Genomic DNA, 21,836 nt, shown 5'->3' with positions numbered 1-21,836 from the left:
AGAAAATCTAGGTGGGTTAAACGAAGTATTCGAGTCTTACCAACTGAGCCAAGCTTCCGTTGGCAAAGAAAAAATTATTATACTCTTACAAATAGGATCATACATACATAAGTATATTTATTTATTTATTTATTTGTAATAGATATAATAAAATTTCAATTTATAGTATTTATTTCATGATAATTAATCTTAATCATTCAGATTATGATACCAACCAGTTTATGGTGTAAGCAGAGTTTGAAGGTGAGATCTTTGACCCCACGACAAAAAACTTTACTGGATGGATCAAACAAAACCACTGACTTACATTTCTTTTTTAATCAGACAGCAACATTTACCCACAAAACAGTAACTTACCTAGGGGCAGATAGGACATAAGATTGTAGATGATGTACATGTGCTATGTAGCTATCTAACAGTCAAGTTGACCTACCACTCAACATATCAATAAATGAAATCACGTTTCAATCTAACGCAACGACAGCGTGACTCACCTGCCATCTCATCACATATTTGTTTATAAGCTCCACAAACAAGACGCTCGGACTAAAGCTAAACCCACAAGAAAAAACCATGTCTCCGTTCTCTCTCATTTTGGTCACCATAGCCATAGCTATCTTTGTATATTACCTCCTAAACCTTCGTAACCGTAGTAGTAGTGGTCTTTCTCTTCCACCAGGTCCAAAACCATGGCCCATAATTGGAAACTTGCCTCACTTGGGCGCAGTACCTCACCACTCTCTAGCAGACATGGCTCGAACCTATGGTCCTCTCATGCACCTCCGTCTAGGCTTTGTTGATGTTGTCGTGGCGGCCTCGGCTTCTGTTGCTGCACAGTTCTTGAAAGCCCATGACGCAAATTTTTCAAGCAGACCACCAAACTCGGGTGCTAAGCATATTGCGTATAACTATCAGGACCTTGTGTTTGCACCGTACGGCCCACGTTGGCGCATGCTCAGGAAGATCAGCTCAGTTCATTTGTTCTCTGGAAAAGCCTTGGATGATTTTAGGCATGTTCGCCAGGTTAGATACCAATTCAACATTTTCCAATTTCAATGCTGTTTTAGAGTAGTATTCATTTTTTTTTTTTTTTAAAGTTAAAAACAAACTATATGTATAGTGTGTGAATGAGAGTAATTATGGATATATATATATATATATATATATATATATATATATATATATATATATATATATATATAAAATAGGTATTTCACGTCTCAGATTATGTGAGGGACTTAAAAAAAAAAAAAGTATTTAGTATTAAATAATGTTATGTCAACGGTATTAAAATTTAGTAAATGTAAATTATGTCAACAGAAAATAATTACTTAAAAAATATATATTAATAAATAATTATTTTTATACACATCTCTTATTTATTAAGTTTTAATACAGATTACAGAAGTTTTAATACAGATTGCAGAGTATCATTTTATACCAAATATTTTTTCAAAGGTTACCCACAAAAATGAAAATATTCTATTATAGGGCATGAACACTCTTTCAATAATTCAATGAGTTGACTAGTCCCATTATACAATTGCATACTTTTTCTTTAAATTTTTTTATTATAATTATTTAACCAGATGTCCTTTTCCAGCGTTTTGTTGTTTTCTCTTCCTGTTTTGTTAATTAAGGATTCGATCTTTGAAGTATATATCACGAGAAAGATGTATGTGAGACAGTCACATCATCAGAGTCTGAGACTCCACTCTCTCTTGATGTGAGAAAGTGTAATTTTCTTTTTTCCAAAATGGATGAGTATTATGGACCACGACTTCATGAGACCTCATGTAACAGCATATGGGTAGGGGGACCCGTAAAAGGGACCCTCATTAATGGAGCATATATAGTTCCTGTATGGAAGGTTTTTGATTACTCTTTAATTGCGTTTTTATGAGTTTGTCTTTTATAAGGGTGTGTAGTTTTCAATTTTCATGATGGAATATTGTAATATATAATTTTTATTTTTATTTTTTTATGATTCGATGGTTAGTAAAGGCAGGACTTGAACCGTGACATTTCGGTTGAATATATTAGGAATTATCATTTGAGCAACAATGCTCTTAGCATAAAAGAAATAAATATATTTTTATATTATATTTTAAAATATATAATTATTTTCAAAAGGGAAAATAAATTAATGAGCATAATATTTTTTTTTCAATTGTTGTTTACTTTATTTAAAAAGTCACTATATATTTGTAATAGCTGTATTTTAGTTTGAATTAAGAATGATTGATTTAAAACTGATATTTTTTATTAAAAAATCTGAAATACAACTCATTGAATAATATTTACTTAAAACATTGAATTTTTTTACATAGGACCAATTGAAAGTGACAGATGTCACAATTAATTAGTAACATACAAGACAAAATATATGCAATATGGAATATATATATATATATATATATATATATATATACACACACGTTTGATTGGTTCAAATTTAAAAAATATATATATATTAAATATTCAAAATAAAAATGAAAAATGAAAGAACATAAATAGACGTATATATTAGTAGAGTAATTTTTAAGTACTCCCGGAGCACGGAGAATTGTGAAAATTTTGAGACTAAAAGAAAGATTGTAAAATTATTTGATCTATCATTCTATTTATTCCAATTTAATAGCATACTATACTATTAGGATAATTTCGTAAAATATTATAAAAATTAATTTAAGCAAGCATTCAACATATAAGTATTTATTTATTTATAAAAACTTTGTTAATAAAACAAAAGTTGAAACCACCAAATCTCTCTTTTTTTTGTTCAAGTAAATTGTATTGATTCAATCGACATGAATATCCAGGAAGAGGTGGCAGTGTTGATACGTGCTATAGCAAATGAAAAATCGAAGCTCGTGAATTTAGGACAATTGCTCAATGTATGTACCGTAAACGCCCTAGGGCGGGTGATGCTAGGGCGGAGGGTTTTTGGTGATGGTAGTGGTGGTGGTGATGCCAAGGCAGATGAATTCAAATCAATGGTGGTGGAGGTGATGGTGTTGGCTGGAGTGTTCAACATAGGTGACTTTATTCCATCATTGGAGTGGCTAGACTTACAAGGGGTAGCAGCTAAGATGAAGAAGCTACACAAGAGGTTTGATGCATTCTTGACCACAATTGTTGAGGAGCACAAGACTAACACTGGTGGGCAGCACAAGGACATGTTGAGTACCTTGCTTTCATTGAAAGACGTTGCTCACGATGAGGGAGAGAAGCTCACAGACACAGAGATCAAAGCCTTGCTTTTGGTACCTATCAATCTCTCTCCTTTTAATTCTCTTTTTTTTTTTGGCCAATCTTTCTCTTTGAATTAAAGAATAATTCTAGATCCACTCAATCGCACACATAATTTCACAATTTGTTGATTTGTAAAACTGTGAATAGTCCACATTTTATGCCCACTATTGACTCGTACAACCCACTACTTTTCATTAATCACTTACAATCACACAAGTTAGCAAGTTGTAAAATCGAGTATAGAAAATAAAACATTAAAATAAAAATGTATCACGATTTGGTGATAAATGGGCTTAAAAAAAATTAGGATATATAAGAATTGAATAAGTAATGTACATAGGGGGAACTTATACTTTAAATATGATCTGTTTTAGTGAATCATCATATTACACAAAAGAGTGCTAAAAAGTGAGAGATGAAGTATTGATCTTTTAAACGAGGTTAGTACAATTTTAAATTGACATTGCTACATAAATTTTCTCAAAAAATCTTAAGAGTTATTACGTAATGGACATAGAATTGAAAACTCGGATGCACTTGGTACACGTAAACATTAAAAAAAAAAAAAAAAAGATACCGATGGAGATTTTTATTATTTTGGACCTACAATTTAATTCTATCATTCTACTTTTTCACGTCTCTTACCAAATACACGAAAAAAAAAAAAAAAAAACAAAAACAAAAACAAAAGTCTAGTTGTCCAAACACACCGCACACTCTTGGTATGGTAGTTACTCCACAAGTATACAAGTACTTGTGGGGTGTGGAGAAAGGGTCGGGTTCAAGTCTTTAGGAGGGAGCTTCACACATATACACTTAAATTATGCTAGAGTAGAAATTCTATTTGTATTTAAAAAAAATTTGTCCAAACACAACCAACTCATTTAGCTACTCTCTTAAAATAAATTAAAAAAAAAAAAAAACTTATTTAACTACTCAACTCATAAATGCAAAGTTTTCTAAAAAAAAACTCATAAATGCAAATAAATAAAAGGGTCCACCTTGAATCAAAACAATTTATACTTTCATACATTCTCATAATGTCTTTCATGCTTATTATTGACTTTCGCAATCCAATACTTTTTGTCGATAGTCATAATTGCCCAACTGGCAAGTTGTAAACGAATTAAGGGTGTATTTAAATACCGTTTATTTTATTAAAATTGAAAAATTATTACTGAAAGTACTGTAAATAAATGTAAAAGTTAGTTGAAATAATACAGTAGAGCTTATAAATAATGCCAATAAATACAATGAGACTCATAAATAATAATAAAAAAAGTTAAATAGTGAAATAATTTTAATTTTTAATTCTAACACAAATGTACACTAAGAAATGTATACAGCATATGATTATCTTTTGAAAATATATACTTTAAATAAGCTTTGTTTTAACGAAACATATACCATTAAATAATACTAAAAAGTGACGTGTTCTTTTGAACGAGGGTAGTACAAGTCTAAATTGACATACAACTAACATAAAGTTTTGATAGGTAGGATTGCATTTTTACCAAAAAAAAAAAAAAAAAAAGATAGGTAGGATTGCTACAAAAATTTTCTCATAAAATCTTAGTGGAGTTATTAGGTGATTGGCATTGATAGGAAGATTGGATGCAATTGCTACACGTATAACATTTACGTGTCCCAACTATCTCAATTGAATTAATTAGGGTCTTTCAAAAAGTACAGATGGAGATGTGTCATTCGGACCTAGCAATTTAATTTGTTTCAAATCAGAGAGAAAATGGCTAGGAATAATAAAATTACAAAATTATCCGTGACTATAATAAAAGTATAGTAATATAATTTCTATCATTTTACTTCTTCATCGCTCTTACCAAACGCACGAAGTAAACAAAAATCTTTATTTTCTTTTTCTCCCACTTTTTCTATTGTCTCTATTTTTTTTTTTTCTATTTTTATCATCCTCTTAACCAAACATATACTAAAATAATTATCATTTTTATCAAAATTTTTATTTTGACAAGATCGTTTTTATTAATTAATATCTAAAAGAATAAGAGCGTGCATGGGAACATTAGCATTGTAGGGCCACTCCTTTTGCATGTTATTTTTTGTTTTTTATTTTATTTTTCCAAATGTGGTTAGTTAATTTATTTGCTTTAACAAATAACTTACTTTGTTAAAAGAAAAAAGTGATTTAAAAAATAAATTACTTTTTTAAAACAAAAAACTAAGCTAGCTTTTAAGCAAATTTTAAACAAATAAACGAGTTTATTTACTTTATATATGTGTCCTCAAAATGCCTCTGTGCCTAAAATGGTTAGCTCAAGGGTTTTTTTTTTTTTTAATAAGGAAATGCATGCACTTGTTGTCGTTTCAAATGCAATTGGAATCATTGCTCATTCCCCTTTCATGCTTGCTAGCTTATACCTACCATAACAAATTAACAATTCCCTTGCCTACTAGAATTGTTCAAAAGAAGAAAAGATTGCATGAGCCACTCTCTCTTATATACACTATTTGAAGATAGTGATTCGAATGTCTATCTCTTGTCCATGTGCTTGCCTTTACTACCTACCTACCTTAAACCACTGCACTTGCTTGTATCTTTTCTTGTTCTATCTAGATTACACTCCAACTTTCTAGAACTTTTTTTTTTTGGTTGTGTATAATTTTATAATTTGTATTTTTACCATTTTTTTGTAAACCCTTTATATTTTCTGTTAGGTATAATTGTATAATTTGTATTTTTACCATTTTTTTTAAGAGCTTATAAATTAATGAAAACAAAAACTCCCAAAACACAGAAAAGTGCTTGCTTATATATATTTTTTTCTCATAAAAGTAAATTTTACATAGATATTTTACATATTTTGCTATGACATGATTGAACGTTGCTGACAACCATTGTAATTAATTCATCTTTGCAGAATATGTTCACGGCAGGCACTGACACATCATCTAGCACAGTGGAATGGGCCATAGCCGAACTCATCCGGCACCCCAAGGTCCTGGCCCAAGTCCAACAAGAGCTTGACTCCATTGTGGGCCGAGATCGGCTTGTAGGCGAATTGGACCTAGCCCAACTCACTTATCTCCAGGCTGTGGTCAAGGAAACCTTCCGGCTCCACCCTTCAACCCCGCTCTCTCTGCCACGCATGGCAGCCGAAAGTTGCGAAATCAACGGCTACCACATTCCAAAGGGCTCCACTCTTTTAGTCAATGTTTGGGCCATAGCACGTGATCCAAAACAATGGACCAACCCATTAGAGTTTAGGCCCGAACGCTTCCTACCGGGTAGCGAAAAGGCCCATGTTGATATCAAGGGAAATGATTTTGAAGCCATACCATTTGGTGCTGGGCGGAGAATTTGTGCTGGGATGAGCTTAGGTTTACGCATGGTTCAACTATTAACTGCTACCTTAGTTCATGCATTTGATTGGGACCTGCCTGATGGATTGATGCCTGAGAAACTGAACATGGATGAGGCATATGGGCTGACCTTGCAGCGAGCCGCGCCCTTGATGGTGCACCCTCGGCCAAGGCTCTCCCCACGCGTCTATCGGGCATCCTCTTGAAAGGTTTTCATATCTAACAAAAAATTGGACCTTGTACGTTTTTTTTTTTCAAAGCTATATCTGGATAAGTAGGTGGTTGATTTGCCCAAATCAGTGCCACCAAGGTTTATTTATCTTAGTTTTCCATGATGGTTTTGTGTGATCAGTATATATGAATTATGGAATAACTCAATAAATACTTAGTCACCATATCCTAGTGCATCAAACGTCTTACTTTCTATAGTTTCACTTAGTTGTAGAACTAGTTAAATTAGTGGACTCGAAATTAATTAGAAGGCAATATTTTTAGCAGGTCATTACTTTTTGTGATCTCTTTGCTTCAATTCAACCTTTCATATATGTGGTGGAGAGTTGGTTCCATTCATTGGCTTTGAGATTTATTGCAAATAAATAACAATGTGACCATGTGGGCTTTGTCAAAAGGGAATGGCTTGTACAACCTTTTTTTATGTGGGTTGGTCATATGATCATATCTACTCTGAAGGACTGGATGAGCCTCTCCTTCAGTACTTTGGTTTGTTTTCATACTCCCTACCCTAAGTATTTCATGCCTTCAAGCCTAAAATTTCCAAAAACAAACAAGTTGGATAGAGTTTACCTCAAACGAGTTTGAATGAATTTTCTTCAACCTATTATATCATTATATTTGTAAAATCATTTAAGTATATTAAATCACATAATTCATTAAATTACTTAAACAAATTACATGACCCATTAAATATGACCAAATGTAATGGTAGTCTTATATGACCAAATGTATATGATAGTCTTATAAATTGATATATGGTGGTTTAGAAGAATTTGCCTTCAACTTTTTTTTTTTTTTTGAGAAACAATTTGCCTTCAACTTGATTGGTAAACAAATTTAGTCCAAAATGTTTTATACAATAACTAAAATGATTCATGGCCTACAAATTGCCTAAGCATCGAGGCTTTAATTTTCCTTTTTTTTTTGGCTCATAAGCAGTAAGCTTCAAGTTGACAAGTTAGGTTTTTTTGACCGGCATTTTAGAAATTATACAAAAAATTGAAGCCTTATTAATTAAAAATCATATATGCATGGAATATAGAGGGACAAGAATGGATGATAAATTACCTATTTCTAAAAAGGATTGATTAACAACTTCAACTGTAATATAAATAATTGAGGGTTGAACTGGGGTTTAGGTGATAATCTAATAGTAACGAAGTCATTTGTAGTAGTATATGTTTGTAATTTGATTCCCATCTCACCTCTCCACTATCTACATATCTTAAAACATAGATGGTCGAAATAAAAGAAGGTGCTTTACTGCCCTAGATAGTAATAAATAAATAAAAATCTAGAATCAAGTGAGTTACAAAAGACATAAACTTGATTTCTATTTATCTTTTTTACAACCTCCCAATCTCAAGATGCTAATAATACAAATAAGAGGAAAATTATTTCCCTTAAAAATCCGAGGAATAGGCAATAAGGATTATTTACATTCTATTATTATTGCTCACAAAACTTTCAAGTCAATTTTGCTTAAATAAATCTTTTCTTTTTTAAAAGAAACTTCACATTCTTTGTCAAATATCAACTAAAATTTTAAATTTTCCTTTTTTTTTTCAAAAAAACTAACTTTCTAAATACAATGACTTTGGAGACAAAAAATTTCATAATTGTTGAGAGAGTTAGTTGTTAACCACAACTCTTTTCCAACAAATCATAGGTGACAAATTATTATTAATTCTAATTTTAACCAACTACTAAAATCATTTTTTTGCCCGCATATATCAATTAGTAACAACCTGCTAATTAATATTTGTTATAAAGGTGTTGTGAAAATATAAATTATAGGTAGTAAATTGTTATTAAACTCCTACACTTTAAAACCCACAAACTTACGTACGCTTTGCAATTTTTATCTCTCATTCTTCTTTAGATTGAAGACATTTAGTTTAGCTCTACATCCTCCTTTCTTTTTCTTCAGATTAAAGACATTTATTGTCAGAGGCTCCAACAAATTTCCAAGTTTCCACAACATTTTTATAATATTTTCACAACAAATCATGGGTGATTAGTTGTTATTGGTTCAAATTTGAACCTAACACTAAGATTATTTTGTTACCCCAATAATAACAACCAGTAACAACCTGCCACTTATGATTTGTTATGAAAATGTTGTAAAAATATTATGGACATATCATTTCTCTTTTAAATACAATGACTTTGGAGACACAAAAAATTTCACAAGTATCAAGGTAGTTAGTTGTTAACCACAACATTTTTACAGCACTTTCTAACAAATTATGAGTATTAAATTGTTTTTAATTCTAATTTTAACCCACTATTGAAACCACTTATTTACCCGTATATAACAATCAATAATAACTTACTACTTAATATTTATTATAAAAATATTGTAAAAATGTTACAACAAATCTCAACTAAGTGATCTTTATTAGTTGTCATAAGTTGGAAAAAAAAAAAAGTAATTTAAAATAATACGGCGTCGTGTCAACCAGTGAATTCTGCTCTCCGCAAGTTCATCGAAATTCCACTCTTCCAACAAGTCCAACGACTCGCAAACTTTTCATTTCATCACAATCTCTTAAGAAAACTTTTTATTTTATTTTATTTTCTTCTCCTTTCTCTCTTATTTTCTCACCAACCAAACAATGCCCAACAGTCCAAAATTAGGGTTTCCATAACCCCCACCGACCAAACAAAAACCGGAAAATGTCGACGACAAGCCTCCAAATCAACCCTGAGTCTCCTCCCTTATCTCTCCAGCCACTGCTCACTCCGGCCATCGCCGACGGCCACGATGGTTCACCGGGATGCCACGGAGTATGGTTCGACGTGGTTCTGGTGGTGGCGTCAGTGGTGTTCATAGGGTACCTATCGATCCACGCGAAGAAGAACCTGAAGAAACTGTACAATCGAGGCTCATACATTTTAATTTCCTATTATGCCCTTCTCTGGTTCGCTACCTTGCTCAACCTCACTTGGTCCTCTCTTCAGGTCCCCTATTTACTTTCTTTCTTTTTTTTTTCTTTTTTTTGTGGTAATTGTTAATATATTATCACTTTGGTGAAATCTTGGGGTGCACTTGTATAAGCTGTTGTTGCAAAACGGTGTTTTGAGTTTAGAATGAATGTCTGGAAAAGAGTTATGTGGAAAACACTCTGAAATAGAGTTTTGGGTTTTTTTGGATTTTAAAAACGCTCTTTTTGCGAAACAGAGTTTTAGGTTTTAAAAATGCTCTTTTTAGGCACCCAGAATGTCTAACCAAACGGACCCTTAATATGACAATTCAGTTGTTATCAATTTGTATGGTTTAACTTTGATTCAAATCAATGGCATGGATAAGAGGCATGAAACTCAGTTAATAAATCTAGCAAAAAAATGCAGTTAATATAATAGCAGCAAAGCAATAAAAAGAATTTACTGTTTCAGTTCAAAACTAGATGTGTGCACATTTTGCATCAGCTTAATTGGATTTTTTATTGCTGAAATGGGGTTGAAAGTATATTTGTACTTCAAAAAAGGGAGGTTTTAAAAAGTTGTATATAAACAAAATAAGCTATAAGCTAAAAGCTTAAAGCTAAAGGAAAAAAGCTGGGGGCAAATGAACACGCATGTGATGATTTTTATAACTAAATCCCGATTGTTTGTTCCACACAGCATGTGTAAGGGTTTTGGTGAGGTTGCATTTTGTTCCTAATGAAACATTATACTGGCTCAACCTTAATGATGGAAAGAATAATAACTCTGATTATAATATTCATCATTATAGTTTTTCTAGTGGTGAGAATCCATAGTTGACCCCAAATTTTTGGGACTAAGGCATGGTTGTTGTTGTAGTTCTAGTGGTAGAGAGTGTTAGGTCTTAATATTGTGGAATGAAAAAGTATGTAGAAACTAGATAGTTAAAGAGATTGTCATTCATTTTATTTGACTTGCAGTTTCTTTTCTTTTTTTTATTCTTTATTTTTTGCTGATTTTTGAATGGTTAAGATTTGATTGTGATGAAGTAGACATGGCAATGCTCGCCGGGGAAGGAAGTGGCATGGAATCTCCTGTCATTGTTCACGACATCCGGAATGCTTTGTTTGGAGATTAGCTTGTTGGCTTTCTTACTCCAGGAGGATTACACAAGTGGGTTGGATGCTTTAGCGCATAATTTCATGGTATCAGGGATTATTGTAGGTGTGGATATGCTTCTTAAGGTAATATTTGGCTTTTTCTCTAAGAGGCCCTGTTTTTGGGTGGTTGTGTTTTTAGTTTTGTCACTGAGGCCCATTTAGGTCCTATGTTGAGGGTTTATTTTTCTGTCTTTTTCTCGTACCTTCTGCTTACGAGTGATCATTTTTATGGTAATAGTCTGTGGGATTGGTCTGTAAACATTGTCTCTTATCTCAATGATTACAGTTTCTGTTATTTGATGTTCTTACTGCTATTTTATTGAAGTAGTGAATGCTAAACAGGGCCTATCTAGACAATCTTTAAGCTGACCAAGTTGCCCTTTTGGCATATTACATTATTCTTACATAAAAGCGCTTAAAAGTTTATTACTGAAAAAGAATGCAAGAGTTAAAGAGTGATTTTGGTTCAGCATCTATTTTCCCATTAGATACTCTCTCTAGCAATAAAAATCGGAGAGCCTAAGCAAGTTATTACTTACATTTTTAGATTGTTTGAGGGATATTAGTAGAATCTATTTTAGACGTCTCTATGTGCAACTCATGGCTTTGTACTAGTATGATGTAAATGCAAATTGCTGTATGTAAGAAAAAGAGAGAGAGAGAGAGAAGGAAATTGTCTCATTCCACACCTTCCCCCCCCCCCCCTCCCCTCTCTCATCCTCCATTTTCATTCTATCCTGAAAAAGAAAGTGACTTTTTTGAATAACTTAATGTGATTGTTACTACAAGAGCTTGGGCACTCCTGTACTCCTGTTGGATGTGGATTGTGCAATAACAAAATTGTAATGAATACATTATAATTTCAGATGTGGGGCTGGCATTGCACTGGCACAAACTGATACAGTGGGAAGTGGTTAATTTAATTTACATCTCCTGGGGTTTAGTTATACTTATTCACAGAATGTACATGCATATTTGCTCATATTGTAAATTCTATCAAGTTTGCTCACAGTCCATCTTCAATGAAGATTCTGAGAGGAGGATCTCAGGGTTCTTTCTTACCTCTGGCATGCATTTTGTTCATTCAGTGATACATTGAGTCATATTATTCACTGATTGCAAGAGGAGATCCCATTGCTTAAAGCAGGCTGTTCAATTTGTTATATTTTTGTCACCTGTTTTATGCTTGTTAGAAGCAGCCTAGGTCATTAATAGTTCCAACGATGATAACTTGTTGTCATATTTGGTGAGATTATTAATTGCAGTTTCCTAGGTTTTTATGGTTTGGTAGATTTTTACTTATCAATAAAAAAAAGTTCTTATATTTTGGTAGTTGAAGCTACTATTTTTTTCTTTTCTTTTCTGGAATTATTCTGATGTTGGATTTGGTAGGCAAGTGCGTAGCAAATTTCTGTCCTACATGTGCATGTTTTTGTCCTTTATAGCTGGATATAATCGGTCTCATTTTCGGTAGGCAAGTGAGTGGCAAATTTCTGTCCCACACATCTGGTAGATTTTTACTTTAAAAAAAAAAAAAAAAGGTTCTTGTGATCTGGTAGTTGAAGCTATTATTATTATTTTTTGTTTCCTGGAATTATTCTGAAGTTGGTTTTGGCAGACAAGTGATGTCCTACATGTGCATGTATTTGTTCTGTATGGCTGGATATAAATTGGTCTCATTTTTTGTAGACAAGTGAGTGGAAACTTTCTGCCCTGTAGATTTGGTAGATTTTTACTTGTGAACAAAAAAAAAAAAGTCCTTATGATTTGGTAGTTGGCTTGAAGCTACCTTTTTTTTTGTTGGAATTATTCTGAAGTTGGTTTTGGTAGACAAGTGAGTAGCAAATTTTTGTCCTACATGTGCATGTATGATGTATAACTGAATATATTTGGTCTCATTTTTTGGTAGACATGTGAGTGGCAAATTTCTATCCTACATCTGCATGCACTTTTTTTTTTGATAAGTAATCCGGAAGCTTTTATAAATATAGGAAAGAAAGTCATACAAGGAGTTCATGATGATGAACAATAAGAAAAATCTACTAGGAAACAAAGTTAAGGGAGGGCAAAAACTCAGCGAGAGAAGAGCAATTAGAAAACCCCCAACAACGAGACCACTCTAAGAGACTACGCTGGCATAATAGATTCAACTCAACCAAGGTCTTCTCTTTGTCTTCAAAGGAACGACGATTTCGTTCCAACCACACAATCCACATTAAGCACCCTGGAACCAAATTCCATATGTCCGACTTATCCTTTCCATGCCACTGATGCCAACAAGGAATCAACTCTGCCACCGACCCTGGCATAACCCAAAGAATCCCAAAGGTCTGAAGCATACAAGACCAAAGAGAATGGGTAACAGGACAATGCAAAAGAAGATGGTTGTGTCCAGTGATAACCAGTGAAAGTTATCACTGGACACAAGCTGCACCCATAATATTAATTGGTCTCATTTTTGTTTTTGTTTTTTGGTCTGGCTATGTAAGAAAGTGAGTAGTCTCCACTTCGTCTATTTACTTGTACAACTATTGTTGAGACCATCAGCTTGTTCATATTCTTTAACACTTAATTTTCAGGTAATTTATGTATTTGGGTTTGGGGTCCCGCTGTTCGTTGATGGTGTTGGAATCACTAATAAGCTGAAGTGGAGTTTGTGGATAATCCACAAACTATTGCTGACTGCAGTTTATGGCTACATATTGTTTGTGCATTTCTCAAAATGGAGAGCCAGTCTGCCTCGTGAGTACATTTCTGATTCTCTTATCATCATTTTCTTGCAGGATTTAATCTTATTTAACACGCACTTCTCTCTTTTATCTTCTGCAGCCAGACCAGGATTCTACAACTACATTGTCATAATGTTTGTCGTTAATGCAGTAGCATTATTTGCTTGTGGGCTTGCTGGGCTTGGGGCCGGCTTTGGAATTTGGTACCTCTAAATTTCAATTTTCTTAAAATGAAAATCTATTATACTTTAAGGGTCATGTTAACGGGTGCTCTTAGGGCAATTGTTAATAAATCATATTAAGAAAGTTTTACAACTACTTTCATGGAAAATATAAGAGTTGACAGAAAAATTATTTGCTTTATCATTTTCTCATAAAATGTTTCTAAAAATAGTTCCTAAACCAATGCCCTAAAGATTTTAACATTTCCCATACTTTAATTTGGCACTTGATTTTTCTTCCCCCTCATCTATTACACTTCCACTGCAGGTTGTACAATCTCACAGTTACCTGCTATCACTCACTCTATCTTCCTCTTCTGTATGTAACTTTTCTAGCTGATTTTTTCCAGGTGATCCCTCCACCCGTCGTTATACAAACTTTTCTAGCTGTTTTTTTTTTTTTTGGGTGTGTTATGAAGGTAATAATTACACAACTTTTTTTTTTTTTTTTCTTTAGCAGGAGGACGATTTTCTTTTGGAAAATGCATATTACTCTGAGATGAAAGATGCTGGATTCTTCGATGCAGATTGGGATTAGTACTGTCCATGAACAATTTGTAAATGGGACTACAGCCTTTGTTGTATACTGTGTAAATTGTTTTAAAGAAAGTCACACTGTTGGATTCTGTTGATAAAATGAAGAGGAAAGGTTTAGGCGCAAATGCACTTTTAGTCCTTACATTTTGACCTGATTTTTATTTTAGTCCCTACATTTTATTTTTACCACTTTTAGTCCCTAAACCAATTAACGCGTAACGTTTAAGTCCTTACCGTCACTCAACTAACAGAAAATGTTAACGTGGCAAACGGAGGGTACTGTTTACACAGTAAATGCTGACGTGGCGAATAAAATAATAATTAAAAAATATATTTATTATTTAATAAATGTCCAGTCAGCATAAATAATAATTAAAAATGACATTTTCATTTTTTTTCTAAATTGTTTTAAAATAAAATAAGAAATTAAATTAAAAAAAATTTATTTCTTTCATTATTTTTTCTGAAGAATATGATTCATGTTCTGGGATGTTCATGTTCCTGGGTTCATCCCCAGAACATGAATCATATTCTTAGATCAATAAGAGTTAAACTTTATTACAAACTCAGAAAAAATTCACACAATAAGAATAAAAACTTTCCCAGATCATAAGAACGTAAGAACACAAACCCATATAACAAGAACACAAACCCAGATAACAAGAACAGTACTCAAAGAATTTCTATTCCAAAATTTGTATACATTCTTCCACCAAAAATCAATTGTAAATTAAATTAAAAATGGGTGCTATGTTCTTCGACAAAAATCAAAACCTAAACCATCAAACCCAATGACCACCACCACAATCCGCCACATTAACCCATATCCACCAACACCAAACCCAAATCTCCAGCACCACCACTACCAAATCCATCACCACCAAATCCTACAATCAAATTTCAACCACAACTCAAACATATTTTGAACCATTGAACAACCCAAACCTCCTACACCATCACGGAACAAAGAAAGAGGCACCTGTGGTTCTCTGCAACGCTTCGCGTCGAATTGAGGCGGCTCGTTTACAGTCACCGAGCTGTGATTCTAGCGAGTGCGAAGCGATTTTGCCGACGAGGACCGATTTGACGATCTCCTCGTCTTCTTCAGTGGAGAGAGTTGAAATCAACGGTTCAGGAGCTAGTTGTGGTTGCTGCGGTGGCGTACGGCGGGGATCTTGTACGTCGTCGATGAGGAAGTTGTGGCGGTTGTCGAGGTCCCACGCGTCGCGAGAGGCGCGTGAGATGAAGGATTGCACGAAGTCGATGCCGAAGAAACCGAGGAGGTAGATGAAGGAAGCCATGAGGGAAACAATGGCGGCGATCTCCAGGAGCGAGACCAAGTGGAGGGGCTTGGAGTTTCGGATCTTGTCGCGCCACCGGTGGAGCAAGTAGTATGCCACTGAGAAGAACAACGTGAAGGACACGATGTTCACCATATCCAGATCACTCTTTCTCTCTCTACACCCATATGAGTGAAGTGAAGAACACTCTTTCTCTCTCTGAATTTTTTTAATTTAATTATCTTATTTTATTTTAAAAGAATTTAGAAAAAAACATGAAATGTCTTTTTTAATTATTATTTTTGCTGATTGGGCATTTATTAAATAATAAATATAATTTTATTTTATTATTTTATTCGCCACGTCAGCATTTATTGTGTAAACAGTACCCTCTGTTTGCCACGTCAGCATTTTCTGTTAGTTGGGTGACGGTAAGGACTTAAACGTTACGCGTTAATTGGTTTAGGGACTAAAAGTGGTAAAAATAAAATGTAGGGACTAAAATAGAAATCAGGTCAAAATATAGGGACTAAAAGTGCATTTACGCCAAAGGTTTATTAGTTGCATCCTTTAAAAAATTATTCAATCATTCAATTCATTAACATTATGAATGAAACTTGGTGATGAAATGTTATGAAAGTTGCAAGGGTACTCTACCAAGTAGAGTTCATTAAATCCTAACCACTCTTTAATAATTTAATGGTCTAGATTTTGCCATGTCAGCATTTCATTAATAATCATCTTAATTGTTTTGTTTACAACATTATTTTATTATTTCAAGAATATTATTAATGAAATGTTGACATGGCAGAATCTAAACCATTAAATCATTAAAGAGTGGTTAGGATTTAATGAACTCTACTGGTAGAGTACCCTAAGAACTCTAGAGGATCTGCATCATAATTTATGCGGATGATAAACCACGATAAAAGTAGCATTAACGGAGCCGATATAAATGGTGGGATAAATCTATTTTATTTTTGGAAAAATTTAATTACGCTTGTCTCAAAATTTGCATGATATAAATTTTAGGGGGCAGATGAGGTCTTGGGTTCTGGTTCTAGACTCATCAGCTGCCTATGAAATTTACCAACAGAAAAATTCTAGATAGAAATTTAACGTTAAGCTCATATATAAATTTCAAATAATTTAGGTTTTCCGATATAATTAACAGATGTTCTCATCATAACATTTAATAAACCTAAGTTTTTTTTATAGATTTTGGCAATGAATAGTTACTCTCTAGAGCATTCAAATAGGTCTGCCAAAATAGTTAAAATACTATTTTAGAACCCCATACACCAAAAAAACATATTATATTGGAACTGCTAAATCTAAAAAAATATGACTAACGGGCTACTGTGAGCTGTTACTAGTAACAGCTTACTGTAATAAGTTGCTAATTTTGACTTATTCTTTTTTATTTCATCTCTCTCTCTCTCTCTCATATCGGGTTGTGGTCGTGGGTTGGTTTGATTGAGTTGTGATGGTTGGGTTCTTAGGTTTCGATTTTGTTGTGGGTTGTTGCAATTGTGGTGGGTGTTGATCAGGTTGCGGTGGTTGAGTTGGTGGTTCACGTTGTGGGCCATGGGTTGAATTTGGTGTGGTGGTCTTGGCCATGAGTGGTGGGTCATGCTAAGATTTGAGGTGTGGTGGTCTTGTAATGCGTTTGGTGTGCTAGTGGGTTTTAAGTGCCATGTGTTGCGGTGGATATGAGTTTGTAGAGGAGTTTTGACTTTTAGCTTGGGGTGGAAGATAAAAAGATGTATGGGAATTGTATTTTTCTGGAAATTTTTCTGGGTTTTCAAAGTGATTTTTAGGTTTCATGGCTGGCATTTTTACGAGTATTGCAGTGGGATTTGTGGGTGATCTTTTTGGGTTTCTTGTGTGATGTCACTGGAGGAGAATGTGATGAAAGAACGGGAAAATGTGGAAGAGGCAGAGAGATCTCAGCCAGGTCGTGCAAAAATGTGGGAGAGTTGTGGAAGGTGTTGGCGTGGCTGTGATATTGTGGTGGTTTTTTTTTTTTTGAAAAATTTGAAATTATTTTATATTATTTTTATGAGTTGAAATTAAAATAGAAAATGAGATATAAGGTATATTATTAAGTGAGATATTAAAATAGATAAAGTAAGTTTTTGAAGTACTAAAAGCTAAATTTTTTTAGTATTTCAAATGTAAATGTTTAAGAAGCCAAATAAGGTTAGCTGATCATAATATCTTATCACTATATAATTTTAACAATTAGAACTTGTTCCAATTTTAAGCCCAGCCTATTCTTTGCTATAAATACATTTTCACAGCATGTTATTATCACATCATTAACAATCAAACTATGCTAAGTTATAGAAATTACATAGATATTTAATCTTTTTTTATTAAGATTACAAGTTACGGATATCATATTATAGACATAGGGCTATGTTAACTTATAGATTTTGCTACAAATATTATATATACAACTAATAATCATGAAAATAGTAGTTCTCTTCTTAGTCACATATGAGAGATTCCATCAACATTGTGCGTACATTATCTTCAGCTAAATTTTGAAGAAATGTGGATTGAAAATGTTGTTTATAAAGCAAATTATTTATTGTTACTTTTTCCAACTTAAAACTTGAAAATTACCATAATGGTACCAATAAGAAAGATATTTCAAAAAAATCCGTAAAATGCACATGCTACAAGCTAGTATTAATAAATTCCAAATATGTACTCTCAAATACTATTGCTGGCTTTCTCAAAAAAAAAAAAACAAAAAAAAAAAAAAACTATTGCTGATACCTATGATAACGATTTTAAGGCTGACAGCACATTCGTCACAATAATAAAATGAATCTAAAACTATATGTGTGTGTGTATATATATATATATATCTACTTATTTGTCAAGGTGAGCTGAGACTCCATTACCCCCTTTGATGTTCAATCAGCAAGCCACCCCTGGTGTTGGGAAGAACATAAAATAATTTATTTCACAAAGCTTCGCCCCAATTCCAGCTCTGGGACAGCAAATGTGGTGGTTTTAAAACATCCACATTCCCACTATTTGCTGACATTCAATGAAGATCTTCGAGGGAGTATTCTCGTTCAAAACCAAGATAACAATCTGAAACTAAAATCAATTTCATACCCTGGAAAAAAAAAATACAATATCCAAGTATTATTCCTTTTTAGTTTTTGACGAAGTAACTTGAATAAATACTGTTTTATTTATTTCCAAATAGATTTTTGACAAAAAAAAAAAATTCATGTCAATGCTAATGTTATAAAAAATAAAAAATAAAAATCCCCTTTTTATGATAAATATGTTTGAATTTAAAATTATTAAAAAAAAGAGAGACATAATTCATATAACTTGATTGAATTTAATCCTCTTTGGGAAAAGATAATGCTATTTGTGATGTATTAGTCAATGTGAACATGGATCTGAATTTTGATAGGGAACCTAATATTCAGTACTGAAGTTTTGCCCTTCATATGATACTTCATCATTTTCTCTTCTTCCCATACTACAACCAAACAAAAGAAAACAACATCTACTCTCCTCTTCTCCCTCTTACATTTTAAAACATCCAAATAGAGGAAATAGATGACTAGTCTGTAAAGCCATATCAACTAGTCTATGATGCTATGCTTCCTTTAATACAATGAGATCGTTTTGATTGTTGACGAGTAGTAAAGACCTTCGGATGGATGTTTTTGTCATCTCACAGTTTCTTTTGCCTGCCCCTTTTTATGTATTATTGATTGGCAGACTTTATGGTCTGGTGAGTCAGGTTTTGGGTGTTATGAAATTAGATGGGGCAAATCCTAAACCAGATTGGATTGGGACAGGTTTTTCGATTGAATAATTAATTGGGTTCAAATGGGAACAGGTTTCTCAATTGAATATTTTAATTTTTTTTGGTGTTTTGGGAGGGCTTTGCCATCCCAAACCTAACTGGTTTCCATCCCTAACCATTAAAAACCTTTAACATGTAAAAGAACATTTAGAATAAGAAGAAAATAGGGGGGGGGGCTGCAGGACTGAAATAGAAAGAGGGAATTAAATTTGACCTGGAGACTGCCCAGGGTTGATGGTAACTCCATGTGGGTGACTAAGCGATCAGAGAAAGAAATCCTTTTCAGAGCATATAAATCAGAGGTGGAGGTGTTACCAAGAACCAACCACCATGCTTCAACTTTAACCTGTAAAAACAATCCAAGCTTAGTTGGTGCAACTGACTGCTAATATATAATGAGGTGAAATTTTACCTTGGGAAACCGGGGGGTAAAAGCTCTTGATTTGTTCCGTTTGAAATTGATCTTCTCCAATCTGATGGTTAGAGTGGGGGATTTTGCACCATCAGTGTCCCTTCTCTGAAGTTTTAATCTCACTTGAACAATGGGAAAATGCTGCAAATCCTGGTAAAACAAAATATAGAAGATTAACAACTACTGAAATCATTTGACATTCTTGCCAGCTAAGAATAAAAAATAGCAGCTGTGTTTCTAAATAATCAGACAACTGATGCCTCATATTGTCACCACCCTCCATGTGGGCATGTAGTTGCAAAGACAAAAGTTGCTAGAAGCATTAAAAAATTAAACCATTTTAGAGGGGCACTCCACACCTGATTCAATCTTGAAGCAGGAGAATTTCCAATCACAGTCTGGAAAGTAGCCTTTGGAAGATCCAACAGTTGCTGCACGGTGGAAATTCCTCTTTTGTTTAATGAGCTTGCAAGATCAACATTCATGGATGGCAACATCCAAAAACTGGAATCCTCATCAAACCATAAACTCTGAAAACAATCGAAAAGATCAGAGGCACAGAAGGAGAAAGTGATATTTTTATAAAAACAAATAGACTGAGCAAAAGAGCAAGATCTTTTTAAAATCCAATTTAATAACTTTAACACATAAATTAAGAACAATTTGGGTAAATTCCCCATTCACATACTGAGTAGGTGCAAGTATTCCTTTTGCTTACAAAAAGGTCATATATAATGCACAAAACTCCCACTTCTAAGGGGGTTTGGGAGAGTTATTGGTAGGAAGCCCCCAATGTTTTTATTAGAGGCTGATTCCCAATGCCTTCTGCTTACTGGTGAAATATAATTTATCAAAAAACGTAATTTACCATTGGATTTCATTGCTATAGAAAAGATAATCTATAAGTTATGTTCTCTCATATTTCTTAGACTTAGTATATAACTCATAAAACCCAAATCCTTCAAACTCTTAACTAGAACCCAGAACAAACAAATCCACAAATATGAACCTAACAAGGGTCGTTTTTGAGAAAGCTTCATTTTTCTCATTTCATTCGGTCAGCTGGCATCAAGACCCATATTCTATTCTGACTTTGGTTAAATCTCCCAACTTCAGTAGGAATGTTTATTGTCTAAGATTATGCCTTTTAAGGAAATATTTCACTTGGGAAAATAATTATTAAAAGAAGAAAAATACAGCAAACAGGAGCTTTCATTACAGTAACACCAGATGTAAAACACAGTAAAGAGATGGGAAGTAATGAAATCTAAGAATGCTCAACCATGGCTTCAGCCATTTAGCTGGCAACATCAAAGAAGATAATCATGTTAATATGAAATACTGCACGATCGCTACAGGTTTCTTGAATTTAACATTTATTATAAATAGTCATATGTGGCTTAATGAGAACAAATTATGAACCTTGTCTGTGTGCTTGTGGTGGGTTTTGATTTAGAAGGATTTATGGATCTAGGGTTTAGGGAGTTGTTGACGGAAAGGGTTAGGGTTCAAAATTGGCAAGGGTTTGATAAGTTTTTATGGACTATTTAGGGTTTCCATAGTTAAGAGGAAGTGCTTGAACTGGAGTTATAAGGAAAAAGGAAATTGTACACTGTTTTAAGGGTATGAACAGTATCCACGAGAAAGAGGAGGAAAGAGAAAATAAATAAAAAAGGAGAAAGAGAACAATAAGATTAACATGCCTCAATACTTAATGAACAAAATATTTATTAATCAAGTCCATCTATTCTTCGAGTACATTGGACATATATATATATATATATATATACTTGTTATTGTACTAGCAGTATTAGAGCTCCTAACTAGTAAACTAAAACCTAATAAAGTAATAACTATAAAAGATTGACATGAACTTAAAGAAAATAAAACATAA

General features: G+C 33.3%; 3 protein-coding genes and 1 long non-coding RNA gene across 4 annotated transcripts in view; 2 read left to right on the top strand and 2 right to left on the bottom strand.

The window, feature by feature from the left end:
• The first annotated feature begins 532 nt into the window (after positions 1–532).
• Positions 533–6,890, top strand: LOC142631368 (flavonoid 3'-monooxygenase). Its single transcript, XM_075805507.1, has 3 exons — positions 533–1,023; positions 2,823–3,266; positions 6,153–6,890. The coding sequence occupies exons 1-3, from the start codon at positions 574–576 to the stop codon at positions 6,798–6,800; spliced, it is 1,542 nt and encodes a 513-aa protein (XP_075661622.1). The 5' UTR covers positions 533–573; the 3' UTR covers positions 6,801–6,890.
• LOC142631369 (uncharacterized) lies at positions 6,269–7,504 on the bottom strand. The gene is made up of 2 exons (XR_012843605.1): positions 7,241–7,504; positions 6,269–6,914 (listed from the first exon to the last, which is right to left on the bottom strand). It is a non-coding gene; the product is annotated as an uncharacterized LOC142631369 (long non-coding RNA).
• A 1,762-nt stretch (positions 7,505–9,266) lies between these two features.
• Positions 9,267–14,520, top strand: LOC142631953 (protein CANDIDATE G-PROTEIN COUPLED RECEPTOR 2-like). The gene is made up of 6 exons (XM_075806326.1): positions 9,267–9,792; positions 10,809–11,000; positions 13,496–13,658; positions 13,746–13,848; positions 14,135–14,216; positions 14,327–14,520. Exons 1-6 carry the CDS (start codon positions 9,508–9,510, stop codon positions 14,402–14,404), a joined length of 903 nt encoding a protein of 300 aa, XP_075662441.1. The 5' UTR covers positions 9,267–9,507; the 3' UTR covers positions 14,405–14,520.
• A 3,799-nt stretch (positions 14,521–18,319) lies between these two features.
• Positions 18,320–21,836, bottom strand: part of LOC142631527 (DExH-box ATP-dependent RNA helicase DExH14) — a 39,089-nt gene continuing 35,572 nt past the window's right edge. Inside the window, exons 46-49 of the mRNA XM_075805693.1 lie at positions 20,302–20,472; positions 19,943–20,092; positions 19,745–19,876; positions 18,320–18,819 (exon numbers count right to left, since the gene is read on the bottom strand). Of these exons, the coding sequence (XP_075661808.1) occupies positions 18,745–18,819; positions 19,745–19,876; positions 19,943–20,092; positions 20,302–20,472 (528 nt within the window). The 3' untranslated portion in view covers positions 18,320–18,744. The remainder of the gene's footprint in view (positions 18,820–19,744; positions 19,877–19,942; positions 20,093–20,301; positions 20,473–21,836) is intronic.

Source organism: Castanea sativa, chromosome 4 (genome assembly GCF_040712315.1).
Source record: "Castanea sativa cultivar Marrone di Chiusa Pesio chromosome 4, ASM4071231v1".
In the NCBI taxonomy this organism is placed as follows: Eukaryota; Viridiplantae; Streptophyta; class Magnoliopsida; order Fagales; family Fagaceae; genus Castanea; species Castanea sativa.
Note: the sequence above shows the minus strand (reverse complement) of the source record. Positions and strands in the feature narration are given on the sequence as shown.